This window comes from Amblyomma mixtum, chromosome 8 (assembly GCF_055824585.1).
Source record: "Amblyomma mixtum isolate Tamu chromosome 8, ASM5582458v1, whole genome shotgun sequence".
NCBI classification, from domain to species: Eukaryota; Metazoa; Arthropoda; class Arachnida; order Ixodida; family Ixodidae; genus Amblyomma; species Amblyomma mixtum.
This window is the reverse complement of record NC_143019.1, coordinates 85,158,990-85,180,304: the sequence shown is the minus strand read 5'-3', so window position 1 is coordinate 85,180,304 and position 21,315 is coordinate 85,158,990. Positions and strand designations below refer to the sequence as shown.

The 21,315-nt window shown below is 46.5% G+C and overlaps 1 protein-coding gene across 2 annotated transcripts in view; it reads right to left on the bottom strand.

The window, feature by feature from the left end:
- The window catches only part of LOC149333269 (uncharacterized), a 29,944-nt gene continuing 8,629 nt past the window's right edge, over positions 1-21,315 (bottom strand). The window contains exons 4-10 of one of the 2 annotated variants that reach the window (XM_089558627.1): positions 19,326-19,409; positions 16,143-16,193; positions 11,020-11,103; positions 10,501-10,551; positions 8,362-8,480; positions 5,923-6,145; positions 1-2,196 (exon numbers count right to left, since the gene is read on the bottom strand). In XM_089558627.1, the coding sequence (XP_089414753.1) occupies positions 2,078-2,196; positions 5,923-6,145; positions 8,362-8,480; positions 10,501-10,551; positions 11,020-11,103; positions 16,143-16,193; positions 19,326-19,409 (731 nt within the window). In that variant the 3' untranslated portion in view covers positions 1-2,077. Of the gene's footprint in view, positions 2,197-5,922; positions 6,146-8,361; positions 8,481-10,500; positions 10,557-11,019; positions 11,104-16,142; positions 16,194-19,325; positions 19,410-21,315 lie in introns of both variants that reach the window. The other variant, XM_089558626.1, reaches the window with a different exon arrangement.

Sequence of the window (21,315 nt, the reverse complement as noted above, 5' to 3'; positions counted from 1 at the left end):
TGACTTTTATCAAGTCATTTATTTGCAACTTTAATACCATACAGGTGAAATAGCTGCACAAAAAAAATACCCTGTATAATCTGATGACAATGCAGCCGCAACTGCCTCGACAATGGCAGTAGCAGCACAGCTTGAATATCGCATACAGATGTAAAATTCAAACAGTTAAGCGTACAGAGTTTGCATGACACACAATACACATTATACACAGACAGTAATCTAAGCTTGATACAGCCTTGATTCAGAGACAGCTGCACAAAAAGAACTACCCTGTATAATCTGATGACACAGCAGCCGCAATTGCCATGACAATGGCAGTAACCATTACTGCCATGACAATGGCAGTAACGGTACAGCTTGAATATCGCGTAGATGTAAAACTCAAACAGTCAAGCGTACAGAGTTTGCATGACACACAATACACTTTATACACAGACAGTAATCTAAGCTTGATACAGCCTTGATTCAGAGAAAGCTGCACAAAAAAAACTACCCTGTATAATCTGATGACACAGCAGCCGCAATTGTCATGACAATGGCAGTAACGGTAGTTTGAATATCACGTAGATGTAAAACTCAAACAGTCAAGCGTACAGAGTTTCCATGACACACAATACACATTATACACAGAGGGTAATCTAAGCTTGATACAGCCTTGATTCATTTCCTGGAAATTATGATAAAAACAAACATAAAAATAACTTCCGTTCCAAGGAAGGTTCAACACTATCAGCACCTCAAAACTGCACTTCTACAAGGCTTTCCGAATTAATGATTCTGTAGCATGGCACAAATGCAACAATGTGCATACACAATGAGAGTATTCAGCAAGCGATGCAAGTCAACTAAAAGCACAAACCACCTGGGGTCAGCGTTCTAGGTAACTGAGTAATGCCCATGTTGCAAGAAACACCTGAATGGCCTTTGGGATGCAAGACCTGATATTTGAAGGTGCTTGGTACTGATATAGCACACGCATGCCTAAAAAGGCTTGGGAGGTGAGGTTGGTCACCAAAAAATTTGCAACCTACAGGAGCAGTTTATTCACGTTGAAACGGTGATCAAAACCAGCTTGCGAACATGTAAGAGGGAGATAAATGTAGGCTTATAAAAGTGGTGACGATCCTGACAATCACTTGATGCGTGTGTATAAAAAACTAAAACATATGTGATCTCGGTTTTATGACATATGTTAGTAATACCCATTCAAACCGTGTTAAGGTCCAGCAACGTTTAAAAAAAAATATTTGAACAAGGCGCTCAGGAGGAAGAACAGAAAGCTATGGATCGAACCAAAATAGTGAGAAAATCTTTCACTTAAAAACCTGCTGGTGATTACTTCTTTGACAGAGATCACTCAGTTTAAAATTTTTCAGCACATTTTTGTCAAAATTCGTATAAATGAATCTGGAAACAATTGCTGGCAATACCTTCTGAAGTGCAATGTAGAATAACAAAACTTCTGTTGATAATGAGACTACGTTAACAGCCCAACATCTGAGCCACATGGTGTAACTGTAATGTGATTCCTTTCAGGTTTTCATTCTTTGGTGAAAAAATAAAATTGGCATTTAAAGTATCCCTGGAGGGTGTCATTTGACAGGGATGCCAAAAAAAAAGGACACCTATGATACTGGTGGCTGACACTTATCAGAATTACACACTAAAAAGCAACTGTACTCGGTAGATAGCTGTACAACAGTACAGCAATCACCCAACAGGGTAAAAATACTGTGGAAAACTGATGTGATTTGTTTTCTTGCAATGACAGACAATGGCAAGAACGTGAGCATTTTTTAGGTCGTCACAACTTTGATACTGTTTCCGAAGTGAGCAATATTAATGAAAAACCTGACTAACAAGATAAATGTACTCTAGTTGCCATTTCTTTAACCAGAAAAGCACTGGTGTCTAACAAACGCTCCCAGTCCTTTTCACACTTACCTACGGCAAATAATGCGCAGTGATAGTCATGCAGAAAAGTATACAAGAAATTTGCTCAGTTCAGCTTCCCAGTTTGCTATTTGCACAATCCAAAGCAGACTGTCAGCGTCTGGGTTGCCTGTAAAACCATAACTTATGACTGGCGCGAGCGCTTTTGCCGCTTGTAGCAGAGAAAAGTGGAGAGGTGACTGCGCACGTTCTTCATTCTTCGTGCTACAAATGGGTCCTCGCCGACGTAGACCCGGAACAGATCTGCAGGATAGAGTGAAACATTCACGTACTGCATCGGAACATGTTTCCACTGCATGTGCCAAGCAGGCATAGCAATTACCGTAAAAACCGGAATATAGGTCGGACCGGAATATAGGTCGACCCCCCAACTAACCAATTCTAAAGATGAAAAACATTTTTTTCAATGGCGGAAGTACCGAAAAACACCCTTACCTTGAAAGAAACGCGAGTGTCTGCGCATAGGCGACTTAAGTGTAGAGAGAGGAACTCGAGTGAGACACAGCTGGAACCATCGTGCCTGCATGCTCTGCCGAAGCGTGATTGGTGGCCCCGAGAGGGACCGTTGAAAAAAAAAGCTCTTGAGAGAAGAGGAGGAGGAGAGGCGACAACACAGAGAAGGGCACAAAGTGAGCAAGCTACTCCGAGTCGTCAGAGTCGGCCGAACTTGAGTCGGATGACGATTGCTTATCACTGCCCACGTCCCACAGAGCGTCATCCTCTGTGCCGTCTAGCGCGTTGCTAATGCTGCACTTCCTGAATGACTTGCGCACCATTTCTGCGGGCAGAGATTTCCACGCTGACGACACCCAGCCACAAACAGTCGCAAGCGGTGGACGTCGCAGGCGGCCGGTGGGGGTGGTGGGGTTGTCGCCCAGCATCCATTCATTGTAGAGTTCGCGCACTCTATCTTTGAACGGCTTGTTTAGCACGTCTAGTGGCTGCAGCACAGATGTCAGTCCACCAGGGATGACGACAAGGTCCGTCTTGCCATCGCCCAGGGCCCGCTTTACGTTGGCTGTAAGGTGACCTCGAAACGTGTCCAGAACGAGCATGTTTGCTCGCTCAAAGAGAGCACCAGGTCGCCGCTTCCACACGAGCCGGATCCACTCCAGCATTAATGATTCCGTCATGAAACCCTTTTCACTAACCCGGACGATGACATCGCGTGGGAACTCCTCTTTCGGTAGTGTCTTCCGTTTAAAAATGATGAAAGGGGGCAGCTTGTACCCATCGGCTGTGCACGCGAGCATCACTGTGAATCGCGAGTGCTCGTTGCCAGTCGTTAGAAGCTTCACTTGCTTAGCTCCTTTTTCTGAAACTGTACGACTTGAGGGCATGTCGAACCAAACTGGCGTTTCGTCGGCGTTTCCGATTTGACCCATCATATAGTCGCGTCGGTGCCGGAGTGCAATCACATGTCTCTGAAATTCGACCAGCTTATCTTCAAACTCTTCGGGCAGTTTCTGGCACACAGAAGTACGGCGCCGTAGTGCGAAGCCCTTCCTCCTCATGAATCGCCGCACCCAGGATGGCGAGCCCTTAAACTGCGCCCTCAAGAATCCAGACGCACGCGCGATCTCTATCGCTTTCACGCGGATGTGTTCAGCAGTCACAGGCAGCGATCTCGCATGCAGCTCCCGGACAAACTTCGCAACCTTTTCCTCCAGTTCTGGGTACGCTGCGGTCCGCCCACGAAATGATGTTCTTTTTTGGTTGCTGCAAGTTGTAATGCGCATCTTCTGCCTCCACCAGTATCGAACACTCTTTTCCGATACTCCAAATTCGCGCTGTGCCGCCAGGTTGCCGTGAGCTTCCGCGTACTCTATCGCCTTTTTCTTGAAGGCTACGGTGAACTGCCGTCGGCTTCCGCTCATTTTGAAAAAAAGGTGGAAAGCAGCGTTTAGGGTAACCAAAATAACTTTGTCAACGGAAACGCAAAATGGCTGTGCCACGAAACACAGCACAGCTGCCGATGGCGATGGCGATGAAGGCTGTTGACTTCAGCAGCCCATTGTTGCAAGACTTCCATAGTTTTTCTGCCAATGACCGGTATATAAGACGGGGGTCGACTTTTCGGCATGGTTTTTTGAAAAAAAAATTCGACCTATATTCCGGTTTTTACGGTAGCAACCGGTGAATGGCTGTGAAGATCTTTGAAACACTTTGGACCCAAAGCTCCGCTGATGCACTTCTGTCGGCCACAAGCAGCTAAACGACTCCAAAAGAAAGCTACCGTAGTTACCGTATAGTGCGGAATATAGGTCGAGGTTTTTTCCGAAAAATATTACCAAAAGGTCACCCTTCGACTTATATACCGGCCTTTGGCACAAAATGAATAGTCGTCTGGCAACAGGTGCGAGCCACGGACATTTTAGCGTCTGCACCGTTATCGCTTCCATGTTGATGATTCTTTCCTTCCTCTTTGTCGACCGACGTGGCCAAACGTTGTAACGTATTAATTTCGCGACGGCCCGCAAAATGAGTACCGGTACTCGACGTCAGTTCACCACGGCGCCTAAAAAAAGTTATCGAATTCGCCGAAGAGTATGGGAACATGTCGGCCCAGCGACACTTTGGCGTCTCGGAGAAGAGCGTCCGGTACTGGCGAGCGCAGAAAATCGAGCTGTCTGCCTGCAATGTGCAGAAGAGGTCTTTTCGCGGGCGCCGCGCGGTGCACCCTGAGCTCGAAGACAAGGTATGCGGGCATTCAAGAAATGTTGCATTAGCAACTCGTAGGACGGCACCGAGGACGACATGCTGTGGGACGCAGCCAGCGCGAAGCAGTCGTCTTCGGACGAGAGCTCAGACAGCTCGGACGAATGAGGAGGCTACGAGTATGGTGGCACCAGTGAATAAAACGAAGTTTTGTGCCTCATAATTTTTATGTTGACTTTTTTGCTTCAAGGTATGGGGGTCGACCTATATTCCGCCTCGACCTATATTCCGCATTATACGGCACTCAAGAGAACAAAGTTATCTTGCCTTTGCATTCGTTCCCTGCCCATGCCCATTTCTTCCTTTTGATTTCAAACAGGAATTCATTAAGCTGGGTTTGTTACCTGACTCATTGTGCTCTCTCCCTGCCTCATAACGCTACTCCAACCATTTTCCTTTCCATAGCTCGCTCCCTTGTCCTTAATTTAAGTCCTTCCCTTTTTGTTAGCCTCCACGTCTTTGTCCCATGGGTGGGTACCGGTAGCCAGCTGTTACCTATTTCCCTAACTGCCTTCTCTTGAAGTCCACTCCGTTACCCTTAAGGACCAGCGGTTATCTTGCCCTCGCATTTCGTGCCCTGCCCAAGCCCATTTCTTCCTCTTGATTTCAACTAGGATGTCACTAACCCGCAATTGTTCCCTCCCCCACTCTGCCCGCTTCTGATCTCTTAACATTACACCCATCATTTTTCTTTCCATAGCTCGCTGCGTTGTCCTTAACTTAAGCTGAGCCCTGTTGGACTATGGAGCTACACTATTTTTTTATAGCTGAATTCTACTATCAAATTTTGCGAACAATAATGTCAAGAAATTATACTTTGTAATTATGGTGCTTAAACATAATTGAATATTTTTTCATGATGCTGTACCTCAAGAACAATATAAATGGCACAGCTTGGCATGGCAGGTCTTTGATTATAGCTCCATTTCGATTGGAACCAAAGAATATTGAGAGAAAAGTGTTTTCATGAATTGCAAAAAGTGCCGTAATTAAATCTTCAGCTATTTCCCATCACATGGGAACAACTGAGATATACTGAAGCTAATTATAATTTTGACAACATGAAGAATAAACACATAAACACACCTAATTTGAGTTCGATATCTCTAATAAGATTTTAAGAACAGTTTCTCCGCCGAAAAACAGCCGACATTGAAATGCGAGCAAAATTACGAGATTTCCCCTTCAACTTTTTATCCAGATTGTAGCCAGCATTGCACTGGGAAAATCCAGTTGTGAACATCGACGCACCTTTGAGAGCAGAGAGTTTTTCCGGCGACAGCGGCGCCCTCTGGATTGCAGTGCCCCGGGAAACGGATGCATTTGAGAGCCTGCCAGTCACGGTACGCTCGATGAGTTCTTTGTCAGTCCAAAACAGGCTGGCAGCTCGGCCACAAAAGCTGCTGTCTGTCGTGGCGCCAAACAGCTTGCCCCACTCCTTCTTGGAAAACCAGAAACCGCACCCTCCGTAAAGCTGCAAAACAAAAAAAAAAAACACTCACCGCAGTGCAAGTGCCACTGGACTCTTCTGGCTGCCGCCCCCGAACTCCATCCAATGTCAGTGCTCCGTAAAAATCGACCCTACGGCTATTTCTCGCAATGACGATATTTGTGCAGCCACGAAAGACACAGTTTTAAGAGCGGCAGCTCTACTAGTTCCCGCGCAAAACCTCAACGTCACGTCGCTCCGAAGGATGAGCTTCAAGCGGCGGAGCGGGGGCTTAGCTGTGGCGCCATATCACGTAACTTGCCGCGCGCGGAGTTGGCAGCGTTTGCTAGCCTTCGCAAGTGCATTGAAACCATGACACAGCGCTCACCTCGCAGCTGAGCTGAATCACGTGACTCGCCGTTCATCTGATGAGATAGGCGTTGTTGCTGAGATAAGCGTTAATAAGATGAGCGTTTGTAAGATGAGCGTTTGTAAGATGAGCGTTTGTAAGATGAGCGTTTCTAAGATGAGCGTTTCTAAGATGAGCGTTTCTAAGATGAGCGTTTCTAAGATGAGCGTTTCTAAGATGAGCGTTTCTAAGATGAGCGTTTCTAAGATGAGCGTTTCTAAGATGAGCGTTTCTAAGATGAGCGTTTCTAAGATGAGCGTTTCTAAGATGAGCGTTTCTAAGATGAGCGTTTCTAAGATGAGCGTTTCTAAGAGAGCGTTTGTAAGAGAGCGTTTGTAAGATGAGCGTTTGTAAGATGAGCGTTTCTAAGATGAGCGTTTCTAAGATGAGCGTTTCTAAGATGAGCGTTTATAAGATGAGCGTTTATAAGATAAGCGTTTATAAGATAAGCGTTGATGGCGTTCACAGATAGCCATGGAGGAGGTGGGCGCTGGGAGCATTTCAACAAGCTCCCAGCAGCAAAATTTTTTTGAAATTGTTCTCCAATATCTTTACATAACACATTACATAAGCACACATGCACAAGTTCTATGTGACATTAAACTGCATATTTGGAATCAGCATGCAAAACCACATGTTCCCTGAAAATTTCGTAGTTGTGACTTCAATAATCAAATCGGTTCATGAGAGCAGCTACCCCCTATAAGTTGTTGGAACTGAAATGCAGATAGGGCGGGAGGATAAGGCACTGCCTTTGAAAGCAAGCAAGCAGGTGCAATTACAACAACTGCATCTCAGTAGGAACGAAACATTGGACAGAGTTGTCCTTGTGCCTCTTGGGGATCTGGCTGTTCATTCCACGACCGAGATCAGTAAGAGCCAAGAAATACCAGAGAGAAAGCTTCCTGAGAAACTTATGCCAACTGTGGGCAAACATCGGTAACATTTAGTTTATTTATTTGTTTACAATACTGCCGGTCTTTTCACATGACTACAGCAGGGGCAATTAATACACTGCAAAAAAACCTCGCAAGCATACAAACATCACAAGATCATGCTCGAGGTTTAACCCTCGAAAGAGTGCTTTCGCACTAATACTTTGCAAGGATTGAAAAGGGCTTTGCATTAACGAGGTTTCAATGCAGGTTTAACATATTTCAGTCCATGCATATTCTGGAGCATTTCAATCATTTGACAGCTACATTACCAGTAACTGGCACGTGCCTCTTCCGTCAGCAGTCCCACACCCCGTAACATGGGCTGCAAAGCACTGTAACTGCACGACCTACTATATTTCACTAGAATTACATTCTATCTCATTGATTCAACACTCAATTAGCCACAACAAGGCAGTTCTACTCTCCTGCATGCCTGTATGCCTTGTTTTTTTTATGTACGCCTAACACACTTCACCTCTTTCAGCTCAATGTGAACACTGTTGCATACAAAAGTAAAAGTTTCAACATCCTGACACTGTTTTCTGCGTCATTTGATTGAAGCAGCTCTATTTTATTACCCTTTTATGCTTTAAGACAAAATGCTCCACTGAGAAGAACGCTCCTACAGGTCTGCAAGTGGACAGTTTACGGAACTGCAACAAAGAGACCCCTAAGCCAAGCCGTTGCTTCTGTCTTTCAAGAGACTAGCACTGGCGTCACAAGTGCTAATCAGGCAAGTCTACATGTTCGTGCTGGAGCAGAAAACACAAAAGCCTTGTGTGCACTTTCAATGCTAAGCAAGCGCGCTTCGTCCTGCGTCCGAGTGCAAACAAAAGCGAACATTAACGACAGTCACTCATGCAAAGTGCACCAACCCGCATTACAAAGTGTGCATAAAGTTATGAGCTCGTTACCTTTCCATCCTCTCTAATGGTGCCGATCTCTATGGTATCTTCATCAGCTGCGTCACAGCGCGTGTAGTCCATGTTTTCAGGTCGATCAGTGTACATAGTTTCATCCAGTTCAGTCTCAGCTGCGGAAGAGAGCAAACATGCAGATTTACTAATCAGGCTGTCTTTGAACGACAATGCCGCTGCTATTTCGGCTGTCAACAGATATTCTCTCCCTCACACGATAATCACACCTGCGTTGTCATACTGGAAGCATTTGTACTGAGACTGCCCTGCCAATAGGCAGTTTGTGGTTGACAAGGCACACGTTTGCTCGGGCTAAGATTCCTATGTGCTAGGCAAGGAAGCCGAGAGCACTGAAATTATCTGATGCATTCAACACACACCAGATGGCCACCGCAACCAAGAAACACGCTGTCGTTCGTAGGTAGCCAACCTCTGTGGGTTGCTTTTGCTTGGTTCCGATGATCTTTGAACAATGAAAACTATACAGTCAAGCAATTATGTACACTTAAAGAAATATGCATGCTCTACAAAGGTGCAGTATGCTTGCGTTCTGTCATGCAGACAAGAAGCTACAGGGGCCTCTATTATTTTTGTTATTCTTCATCTTTTTAGGAACGTTAGATCTAAAAACTAGCCACTAGAGCCAAAAATTGCTTCTAAGAAAAAGAGATTAACGTTTGTATTCCACCAGTGGCAAGTGGTTGTCTGTTCTTCTATTTTTGCACCAATTATCTTTCAGCCACACAGTAATTACATTATTAATTTCCCACTGACAAACACCACAAATTAAATGAAAAATAGAAACATTCCACTATGCTCTCCTTGGCTTTGATGACTTTTGGCTTCCATCATATGCTACAAGCTGCCAGACATCTCAAGGAAGACTCCGGATCAACTCGGACACCTCAAGGAAGACTCCGGATCAACGCGGACACCTCAAAGAAGACTCTGGATCAACTCGGACACCTCAAGGAAGACTCCGGATCAACTCGGACACCTCAAGGAAGACTCCGGATCAACTCGGACACCTCAAGGAAGACTCCGGATCAACTCGGACACCTCAAGGAAGACTCCGGATCAACTCGGACACCTCAAGGAAGACTCCGGATCAACTCGGACACCTCAAGGAAGACTCCGGATCAACTCGGACACCTCAAGGAAGACTCCGGATCAACTCGGACACCTCAAGGAAGACTCCGGATCAACTCGGACACCTCAAATAAGACTCCGGAACAACTTGGACACCTCAAGGAAGACTCCGGATCAACTCGGACACCTCAAGGAAGACTCCGGATCAACTCGGACACCTCAAGGAAGACTCCGGAACAACTCGGACACCTCAAGGAAGACTCCGGATCAACTCGGACACCTCAAGGAAGACTCCGGATCAACTCGGACACCTCAAGGAAGACTGGATCAACTTCAACCTGGCAAGATTTTAATGCGACTCCATCCTTCCAAGAAGGGCAAGTCGACTTTCGCGATGAATTTCCAGAAACAGGTTTGGAGGCTCCCCTCTTCCTCCCTGGGGTGGATACACATACCCCCTCAGCCAGATAACAAAGCAGACCAGGCTCAAGAGAAAAATGGCTGGCCCCCTCCGCGGCATGCACTGCACGAGAGGCCACAGTCCCTCCTGACTTGACCTGGTACTTGTACACAGTGGCATGTTGCCTCCGCAAGATAAGCTAGAAAATATGATGCGCCACTGTCATATTCATGTAAACGCAGCCTGAGACTTCACAAAAGGGAAAGTCCCTGCTGCCAACATCACTCAACCTCCAGATGGAGTCTTCATAGTCCGAAGATGAATCGCTCTTGTCTACATCAACAGGCGAGACAGCAAAGCGTGGCCAGAGGCGGCAGTTGACTGCCGACGAACGCGAGCATCACAACACAGCGAAACGTGCGAAGCGAGCTGCTGCAGCAAAACAGTGTTCACACCCCAAGCACCCAACAACCCAGCAACAAGTAATGCTCTGGCATTTACACATAAGAATTGCTTAGGTGCTTCCATAATTTTTTTAACATGCAACGACATTGCACCATGCATGAGCATTGTTCCATTTTGGATCCATCAACATATGGCAGCTATGGTTGGGGTTGGAAAAAAAAAGAAAAGTATCAATTCCTTGCCTTCTGAACGGACATCTGATTGCGCGCAGTCTTCAGCATCGGATGTGTGGCCTGCAGATGAAAAAAAAAAAGCCAATAATTACAACAGCAGATACAGCCAGCTTTTGTGCAATAAGATCAACATGCTATAACAGACTTCAGGCAAAAAAGAATTTCCCTGCACACAAATGCTTATGCCAAAGAAGAGCTAGTGCACATACCAGAAATTTGCTATAGACATGATATTTAGCAGTGACCTTTCCCCGATAAAATACTCCATGGTAGTACAAGGCTGGTGTTGAAACTGCTTGTTGCTGCTCCGCTGGCTTGCTCTACTGGCTGTGCAATAAGAAATGCACATGACAGTTCTTCATGCAACAGAGCCCAAATTGCATGTTGGACCACTACACACATGCTACACACCAATATCGCTTTGCATGGAGCCTATTAATAAGCACAGTGTCGTGAATAATGCACGTGCTATGTTAAGATAATCGGACACCTAAAGCTGAAAGACAAGAAAAATAAATTACAACTTGCCATTCGATTCCTTGGCACCGGATGTTGGCGCTGGAACAGTGCTCATTGTGACATCACTCTCCGCAGTGTCAGCCGGGCTTCCCTCTGGAATGGTGCGACTGGTTTTCATTGACGTGCCATGAACGCCGGCACCAAAAAGCCAACCACATGCCTGCTTTCCAGGGAGACACGGAACGAATTGAATTTGGCCTACCCTCACCGACGAATGAGTATTTATGAGCTTTCAAAAGTATAAAAATTAAGTGCAGGAACCGTTGCCAATGGCTTTGTTGCGACCACACTTTTCTGTAGTCAAGACAGTTTTCAGCGTGTGGATGTGCCAGCTATGCTGTCATTCACTTTCACATGGCTTTAGTCATCAACGAGAAAAAAAAGAAGTTTCCACTTTTCCATTCAGTTTTCCCATCAATAAAGGTGCTTCTTGCTGCGAGAGAAAAATCAACTTAGCCAGAAAAAGCCATGCAATCCCGTTTTACAAAGTATAAAAATTGAACAGAGCTGCCCTCGGCATCACTTCAACATGCCAAAGCTGCTCGTGGTCCATAACGGATGCCGAAGGCAGGGCTCCAGATCAGTTTCGACTCCCGGGGGCTTCTTTAAGGTGCACCGACAGTGCATAGCTGTCGCAAAGTTCCTGAAGCTTCCTCTACAAGTTTCCCCATCTGGGGCATGTCCAAATTCAGGGAACACCGGCGCATGGGGGCAACTGAGGGAAGAAAATGAAACAAGAGCTCTGCTAGGGAGGCAATGTCAAAAACGTCTCCATTTGCAACTCTTCTTATTCCAGAGACGGTTCTCTTCATGCTGCTGGATGTCCAACAAAGGCTCTTTCATAACACCACCACCCCTCGTACGGTCGCCTGAACGTGTGTACTACTACGTACTTTCGATTGGTGCCCCTGGGTGGGTTGGCAGCAGCTCCGCTAGCAGCAGCTGCATGGTGTTGGCCGCTTTAAATATAGTCGCCGACCGATTTTTCGGACTCGGCGGGACCCGAAAAATGGTCCGAATAATCGAACAGTCCGAAAAATCCTTGAACTTAAAAAATAACCTTTTCTGCAAAAAAACGGCTTTCAAAATCGCGAAAAACACCGCTCCCCATGTTCCATCTGCAAGCGATAATATTAGACTCTATCTGAGTCATAGCCGTGCTTTCCTCATGCCTGCACCCTATCACATTATGATACCAAATAGCGCGACGCGGCCGCGGTCATGCCGCGAATGAATGCACTCGCTGCGCGAAGCAAGAAAAGTCAGTTTGCATGGGGCAATGATGTTCGTGAAGACCGCGAGGTAACCCACGGGAAGACGCAATCGGAAGTGAGCGCCTCCGAATGCAGTCCCCCCCTCCCCCTGTCTGCCGCGTGTGCTGCACCGCACCGCGGGATGCGTCGTTCAAGGCGCGGCGGACGCTGCAGCTGTCCCGCTGTACCGTTTTCAATGCGATTGCGCGCCCTTTGTAGGCCATCTCGATGGCAATGAAGAGCATCTCATTATCTCGACTGGCAACGATGGAGAACAAATAGCCAAGCCTATCCAAGCCAGTTCGATTGCGCCCGCCGAGCCGAATCCGTTTAAATCCAAGATGGCACCTTTCACGGTGGCGGCCAACGGGTTGGTAGAGACAGCGATGCCCGCTCGTGTCTAGTATATTAGGCCGAAATAACAAACTTTCGGTTGAAAAATGATCACAACAATATTGTTGGCGTCTATTTTAGTCCAAAAATTCAAACTTTTAGACTCCGAAAAGTCCGAAATATCGGTCGTGAAAATGTACACGTTCTTATGAGGTGCTCGACGTTCCTCAGGGAAGTCCGAAATATCGCACTAGTCCAAATTATTGGAGTCCGAAATATCGGTCGGCTACTTAACAGGAAACCCGGTGATAAACCCCACAGCTCCCTGCAGAGCTGAAGCTTCCAAAAAGAATTGTGCCTTTCACTGGTGTTCCTTCACCAAGAGTGCTGGGGCAGTTGTTACTTTAGCTCCCACTTCTTCGCCATTTCTTCTGGTGTCATTGCTTTCCTTTCCAGGTCTAGCGTCAAGTGCTTTGAGCACCATTCCTTTACATCCATTTTCTTTACAACAAAGATGTGGAGCTTGAAAAGCGCGAGCCAGGCAGATTGCTTGGAGGAAGTCAGTGCGTGCGGATGTGCGTGAGGTCAGCTATACAAGAGGTTCCAGCCGGGACCTGATACAGTAGAACCCCACTGATATGTTTTTCACGGGACCGTAAAAAAAAACATTAAGAGCCAGGAAACGTAAGAGCCGGGAAGTAGGTCAAATTGAAAAATGACAGTAGTGGGCAACTGAACACATTTATTGCCATATTAGCGCTTGAAGAAGTCGTGCAGCGTTGCCTGTCGCATTTTCTCCCGTCCAATGAGCGCAACTCGCTTCTCCAAAACTTGCAGTGCCGTGTGGCTGTCGCGATCGTCGCGAACGTACCTGACACGTATCTGACAAGGTCCAATACCGCCACAACCGATGTAAACGTTGGTTCCGGCTGCGGCTCATCCTCCTCCTCTTCATCGCCACTGTTGTGCGCGTCTGCACACTCAGCCACGATCTGGTCGATCTTCATAGGTGGCAACGGCATCGTCCACAGACACATAATCACTGTACGCGATCCCGTTTGCGCCAACCGTTTCCATGGCTGTGTCGAGTTCGCAGTCCTCAGTGGTCCCAGGCTCTGCTGCGCAGTCCACGTCGCCGAAACACTTCGCGAAGCAGTTCTTGACCGTTGCGGCGGTGAAAGCACTCCATGCCGTGGCCAAATAGTGCATGGCATCCAGGATCGTAATGCCGGTCAGCTGCTGCCCGCGGTCCACAGAGGCCAGGGATCGCTTCACTGTGCACTTTCTGTAGAAATGCTTCATGTTTTTTATGATGTCAACATCCAAGGGTTGAAGGTGGCTGGTTGTGTTGGCCAGAAGGTACACCACCTTGACGTTCCGCAGCGATGTAGTGTCCTTAGGATGCGCGGAGCAGTTATTTTAAAAAAGGATGACTTTCCTGCCCTGAGAGCCCATCTTTGAGTCCATGGAACTCGTCAAAAACTGCGCATGTCATCCAGGCCTTAGTGTTGTTCTTGTAGTGGCAGGGCAGGTACCGCACATTTTTCAGGCAACGTGGGTTTCGAAATTTGCCGATGACCCACGGCTTCATCATCTCGGAGCCATCCGAGTTGCAGCACAATAACACGGTGAGACGGTCTTTGCTGCATTTTCCACCGTGGAAAGCCTCGCCTTTCAAGCTAAGTGTCTTCGATGGTTGAACTTTGAAAAAGAGGCCCGCTTCATCGGCATTGAAAATGTCCCGAGGTTCTTAACTGTCGATAATGTGCGCCACGGACTCTTTCCAGCTGTCTACGGTAGCCGCGTCCACGCTTGCAGCCTCCCCGTTCACGGTTCGGTAGCAAATACCATGTCTTCGCTAAATCGGTCGATCCAACCGTTTAACGCACTGAAATCGCCGATCCCGAGCTTGTCGGCTATCTCAAGTGCTTTCTCGCGTAAAATGGTGCCGTCAAAATTAACACCTGCAGCTCTGGCTTGCTTGAACCATTTGTATACAGCCTCATCAAGCTGCACGTGCTCCACACCACGGGCTTGCTTGCTTTTGATGTCGAAGGTCCGGGCGTTTGCTTCGATCTCGTTTCTTTTCGAAACAATAGAGTTCAGGGTGGATGGCGTGAGTCCCAGTTTTTGGGCGATACACACTCGCTTCCGCGTCGGGTTCGCGTCCACAGTGCGGAGAATATTCAGTTTATCCTCCAAGTAGAGTACCTTGCGCTTTTTTGATGCCATCACGCTGTATGTAAAGTTCCCGCGCACGCGTTGCGTGTAGACTAGAGAGGACAGGCGTCGGAGCGAGGCAGCCGCTAACCAACAGGCAGGAGGGCAATTGAGCGCGCTGGACACATGTGCGCACAACCACGGAACGATGCAACGACACGTCAAAGCAGAGCAAGGTCGAAGTCACGAAGTCAGCCACTCAAGCACCAACCGCACAAAGGAACAAGCATGGAAGAACAAAAAACGGCACAAGGATAGGTAAAAGCAAAAAAAAAAGTTCAACGACTGCTGCTGATGATGATAACGCAGCCTGTTTGAGCATCATGGGTGCCCTCTGTAGACACACCAGCAACGCCATGCCAAGCCAGGCCAGGCCAAGTCAATCCGCCTGAAAAGTAAACATGGCCGTTGCTGCTTGTAGCGTGGGCCGGCTTGGGATGCCAGTTCACAACGTATCATGCGGGAACGTGTCCGGAGTTGCGACGTAACATCGGGGTTTCTAATGCATGGAACTCTATGGGAGTCATGCCGGGACTCGACCACAAGAACGCAGCACCCGGGAACGCATAAGCGGGGTTCTACTGTACACCAAGTGGGGTGACTGCAGCCCCGAAGAGTGAACGCATGGCCAAAGCTCACTGCCATCTATATACATCGCCTTGTACTTCTGTGTTACTTCCTTCCACCACATAACGTTGTGTGCGATTACTTGTGGTCGACCACTTGTATCAGCTAACAGTCTTGCATTTCATTCCTCATATCGACAGCTGTTGTGTACACAATATATTAAGGCGTACTTCTTAGTTTGGTACTTGTTAACTGCCTCCTGCCTGATCAACTTTTGCTGTTGCACCTTGCTAGAAATGAACTGTCTGTTGCCAGACCCCTTGTCTACATCTAACGCCTCCAGCCAGCGGCTATCCAGCATGGCCCTACTGCCCACCACCTCCAGAAAGCTTCCTTCCTTACCATGGCCCATGATCCTTACCACGATCCTTACTGCATGTACAAGAACCCACCCCTTATGTAATGCCCGACGGGGAGCTTTTAAGGTAATATAAACTGAACTGAACTGAACATGGGGTGGAGTACTTAAAACGCTCCACCCTCTCCAAACTGGCGGACTGTACAGTGGTGAACAAGTGGGATACATATAATATGGCAATGCCTTCAGCGCCAATCAGCCTCGTACCCCACCAGAATCTGACGAAAGCAAATAAGCATTTTCTCATTTTGCCTCCATCAACACACAGCCACTGAGATTGCAAAAGAAAAAGAGATAAAGACGTAAAGAACAGATAAAAGAAAGAAAAGGAGGTTCCTTGCCTTCTGAATGGGCATTCGACTGCACACAGTCTTCAGTCTCAGACTTGTGGCCTGCGAATAAAAAGCAAGCCAGTAATCACAACATGAGATGTAGCCAGCTTTTGCATGATGGGTTGAAAATCTACTGCAGCCTGAAGGCAAAGAAAAACTTTTCTTGCACACAAATCCTTGTTTCCAAAGCATTCTTCTTCGCACAAATGCTTACGCCACAAAAAAAAAAAAAGTGCTGCTTCTGTCTGAAATTTGCTACAGATGTGATATATGCTAGCGGCTTTTCACCGATTAAGAATTTTGTGTCACAACAGAACCTTGTAAATACGGACCTCGACGGAGTGGAAAGAGCGTCCGAATTGTTCTTGTCAAATTATCAAATGGCCCCCAGCAAACGCCAAGAACCGTCTGCGTAAAATTGCAATTAATTTGAAGAGAACCTAGGCATTGGCCATCTTCTTCTGAGACAAAAAGCGACAACAGCAATTTTTTGCAGTGCCGTCAAATGCTTCAATTCGTGCACACCACCTGGAGAGTCAGAAGTGCATCTGAGTAAAGGTAAAGGTCCCAGTGTGTCTTCTCAGCGTGCAACGCAGTAGCGCTGCAGCTTCTTTGCATGTGCCATCGCACATGAGAAAGCTTCCCCATACAAACCATGAACAACATTCGACGAGTGCACTGTTTCCGCATGCTGCAAGGCCGGAAACGAAGGAAGCCCACGTTGGTACCGGTTCAGCAAGACGTTTATGGAAATTAACTTGGGGGTCTTCTTAATCACATTGTTACAGAAGAAAATGTAACAGCATTTAGGTTTGGTTTGGTTTGGTTTATGGGGTCTAACGTCCCAAAGCAACTACGGCTATGAGGGACGCCGTAGTGAAGGGCTCCGGAAATTTCGACCACCTGGGGTTCTTCAACGTGCACTGGCATCGCACAGCACACGGGCCTCTAGAATTTCTCCTCCAAAGAAATTCAAGCGCCGCGGCTGGGATCGAACCCGCGTCGCTTGCTATGAAGTCAACACTGAGTGTCTAATGTTCTTGCGATTTTCTTGTTGAAAACTCCCGTTGGAACCAGCTAGTTCCAGTGCACTTATATGGTATGCATAAGCTATCACCTTCAAGAATATTCAGTGCCTTCCACTGGATTGTCACACGGGACTGTGACAATCAACTAACCCCTGCTAATCCACTTTAATCCACTTTTCGGCTGGACCTGCTTCTAAAATCTTGGGGGTGCATCAAATGCCAAATATGATGGCGCCCTATGATTGGACGACCGGTGGTCACAGGGTGATGACGACGTCACAACCACCTCAGTCATATTCACAGACCACAGAGAGTCAGAGCCAGTGGTGGGGCTTGTAAGGCCCAGGTTGCTCTTCCCAAGAGCTCCCATAAGGCTCACACACGCAATGCCACTGTGGGCATGTGGAAGATGCATTGAATTTGATTTAATTTCACTGTCACGTGCACAGGGGGCTTGGTAGCTCACCATCCGATAAGCAGGTTGTAATGACATCACAAGGTCACGTGACCCCTCTCAACCAATCAGGGAATTTTGTAACAGAGAAGCTGGAAATTCTTTTGTGAGACAGAAACCTAAATTTCGCATTAAAACAAAGAAAGCGAAAACAGCAACTATGCAAACATTCTAAATGGCATGGACACTACAGGCTCGCTCAGCTAGCTGGATAGATGAAATGCATGGCCGATGACTGCTGTTGCCGCAGGCTGCTGGCAAAGCTCCAAAAACAAGACCACACAGCTGGACTCTCGATCTATCCACAAGCGTCTCCCGACTGTCAATATGCCCCCCGTTGCACGCATATCAAAAGGACGTAGGAAATAATGTAAAATGCAGCTCAGTCCCGGTGAGGAACACGTAGACGAGCGTTAGCCAAGGTCACACCTTCAACCTGCATCACTTTCAATGCCTGGCTGAGTTAACCAGTACTAACCCTGGGGCGTGGGAATGACGCTTATGACGCCTTAGACTTACATGGTAGTTTGGTACGACTCTAGTGGCAATCTAAATCCCCAGATTAAGGGGGTTGAATTATTGAAAAATTATATGGCCTGTGTTAATCTATTTCTGCTAAGCTGGCTTGGTTGTGCGCAAAGAAATGCATGACAGTCTTCTCACAACCGAGCCCACATTGTATGTTAAATCTTGATTTATTCATTTATTTATTTGCAGAGGCCACGATCTAGTACAAGATCACGATCACGGCAAAACAAATACATATGCATACAATACAGAGACAAAACCATCCTTCAGAACGTAGTTGCAGGCATTTTTCAAGCAGCACTACCAAATTTCATGTGACAGCGTTACTACTGAATTCATTCGACAACTGTCCTTGGGAAGGAAGAATAATCCCAACAGCTATTTCGTACATTTAAAGGAGTCACAGAGCAAGGCAGTGTTTTCATAGTGCACACAGATATCAGCTTGAATGGGGCATCTCAATTAAGGGGGGACGAGGGTCTTAAAACTAACTCGTTTATTTATGGCTAGAATCTCATTAAATTTTGCACATAGATGTGTTTTTCTCTTGTGATTCCAAATATGTAATTATAATTGAGCTGGTGGTCTTAAATCTTGAAAAGTCTAGAATGTAATAGGTCATTTCTTACGCAGCTTTAGTGAACTTTCTCATTGCATTTTGTTGCTTTTAATTACATGAATTGATAGCCAGAGAGATCCCATACCTGATGACATTCTTCGTTTTTCTCTGAAGGCATGTCATCCTGATATACTGTGTCAAGAGTAAAAGGTCGCAGTATTTGACACTGCAACTCATTAAGCTAATTGTAAATTGCTATTTATACGTGGCCTAAACAAAAAAAGTAGGAATGTCATCGGGTATGGGAATTTGCTGGCTATCAATTCATGTAATTAAAAGCAACAAAATGCAGTGAGAAAGTTCATTAAAGCTGCGTAAGAAATTACCTACTTACACTCTATAATTCAAGATAACTTTTGATCTAAGACAACCAGCTCAGTTATGATTACATTTTTGGAATCAGAAGAGAAAAACACATCTGTGTGCAAAATTTCACGAGATTCTAGCCACAAATAAAAAGGTGAGTTTTAAGACCCTTGTCCCCCCTTAACACAGTAGTGTTTATGTCACACAAGCTATAATATGCCAACCGGAAATCTCAAACGAAAAAAATTGCAACTTGCCATTTGATTCTTGGACAGCAGGTGTCGGTGTTGCGACAGTGCTCTCTGAGGCTTCAACTCCAGTGGTGCCAGTCGGGCTTCCCTCTGAAATGGTGCATTGTTTCATTTACGTGCTGGGAATATCACCACGGAGATGCCAGCTACGCCTTTGTTACACAGCCACCGAGAACACACTGAAGTTGGCCTGTATCGATAGATTACCACATTCGAATGAAACGAGCTACTTTAACTGAGAAAATAGCTTTCATAAGCTAGAAAAAAAGATGAAAGATGAACATATCAACCGTACTCGTACGGAGCTGTGTCTCAGTAAGAAGAATGCATTGGTTCATCTGAATGTGTCCCCATTTTACAGCAGTGGCAGGGTCGCCTGGCAACATCGTGTTGAGTGCAAGACCCCAACTTTAAGCCACCCTTGCATTACCGTTATCCTTCCAAAGAGAAAATAAAAGCAAAAAACAGCACATAAAAAAAAAACAAATTCTGCCCAGGAGTACCAGGAACATAGAGTCACAGTCAAGGCAAGCAGTTGCAACTTCTGTTTGACATGAATTTTTGGCGACGCCTAATTTACTGCTTTCACCTCCGTAAGGTGCTCTCCCCGAATGCTGGGCTCAGAGTTTCTCAATATTACCGTAAAAACCAGAATGTAGGTCAACCCCCCAACTAACCAATTCTAAAAATGAAAAAAATCTTTTTCAATGGCAAAAGTACAGAGTCACACACACCCTTACCTTGAAACAAATGCGACTCAACCGGCTGCACAATGGTGACAGTATTTATGTATTTTCATTTAGATGCTGCTCGTATGTACACCCGGCCAATTCTTTAACACTATCTCACGACCATCAACCCACGTGTTGTCAGCGTCTCATTAACGGCGGTGAGCGGAGAAACAAGCAAGATACGCACATGTGTACACATGCGCTTACTCTCGCTTCTTCTGCCGCTCCGTGATAAGGTGCTGAAAAACACGAGAGGCAACGGTCGCGCGATAGTGTTAAAGAATTGGCTGGGTGTACAGTACAGAGAAGGGCACGAAGTGCGCAAGCGTTACTCCGAGTCACCAGAGTCGTCCGAACTCGAGTCGGATGACAACTGCTTCTCGCTGCCCACGTCCCATAGATCTGTGCCGTCTAGCGCGTTGCTTATGCTGCATTTCCTAAGAGACTTGTGCACCATCTCTGCGGGGAGAGATTTCTACGCCGACAACACCCAGCCACTAACCAAAATCACTTTGTGACAACGGAAACGCAAAACGACAGTTCCACAACGTCGCCATACCGCGCTGCTGCTGATGGCGATGGAGGCTGTTGACTTCAGCTGCCCATTGTCGCAAGACTTCCATAGTTTTCCCGCCAATGACCGGTATATAAGACGGTTTTTTGAAAAAAAGCTATATTTCAGTTTTTACGGTACCTAGAGGCAGGATTCTCGCAGAGGTGGGCAGTAGTGGTATTGCCGCCCAACACTTCAGCTGACGGCCAGTGTCAATGACCATCGCCACTTTCACAAGATAGAAATTACTGAACTTTACCGATGGATGTAGTAAAGCGTTTAAAGTGGGGCCATGTTATTACACATGCCAATGATATTCAAGCAGACCTCTATGTGCTGTACCACTGCATTTGTCTCTTTGTGGAACATCAACACTACTACAGCACCTACATGCCTCACTAAACGCTCTGTTCTTCACCACGGTGAGGTGCCACTGAACATCCCGCATGTAAGTGAGGCCAGCACTGGTAGACCTCATGCACTCGAGCGCTAGCAAAGCATTGATGTGTAGACTAGAAACCCGAGTCCCAGAGAAAAAAAAAACTTTTTTTTTTTCCGGTTTGCACTGCCCACAAGAAAAAACTAAAATTTCCAAAGTTTTTTGCACAGTATCGCTTCAATACACGCTATAAAACGTAGTCTAAATGTGCTGTTTGGGAGTCTGCTTAGCATATGAAGCTGTCCAAATGGTGGCAAGGTAGCAACGAACTGC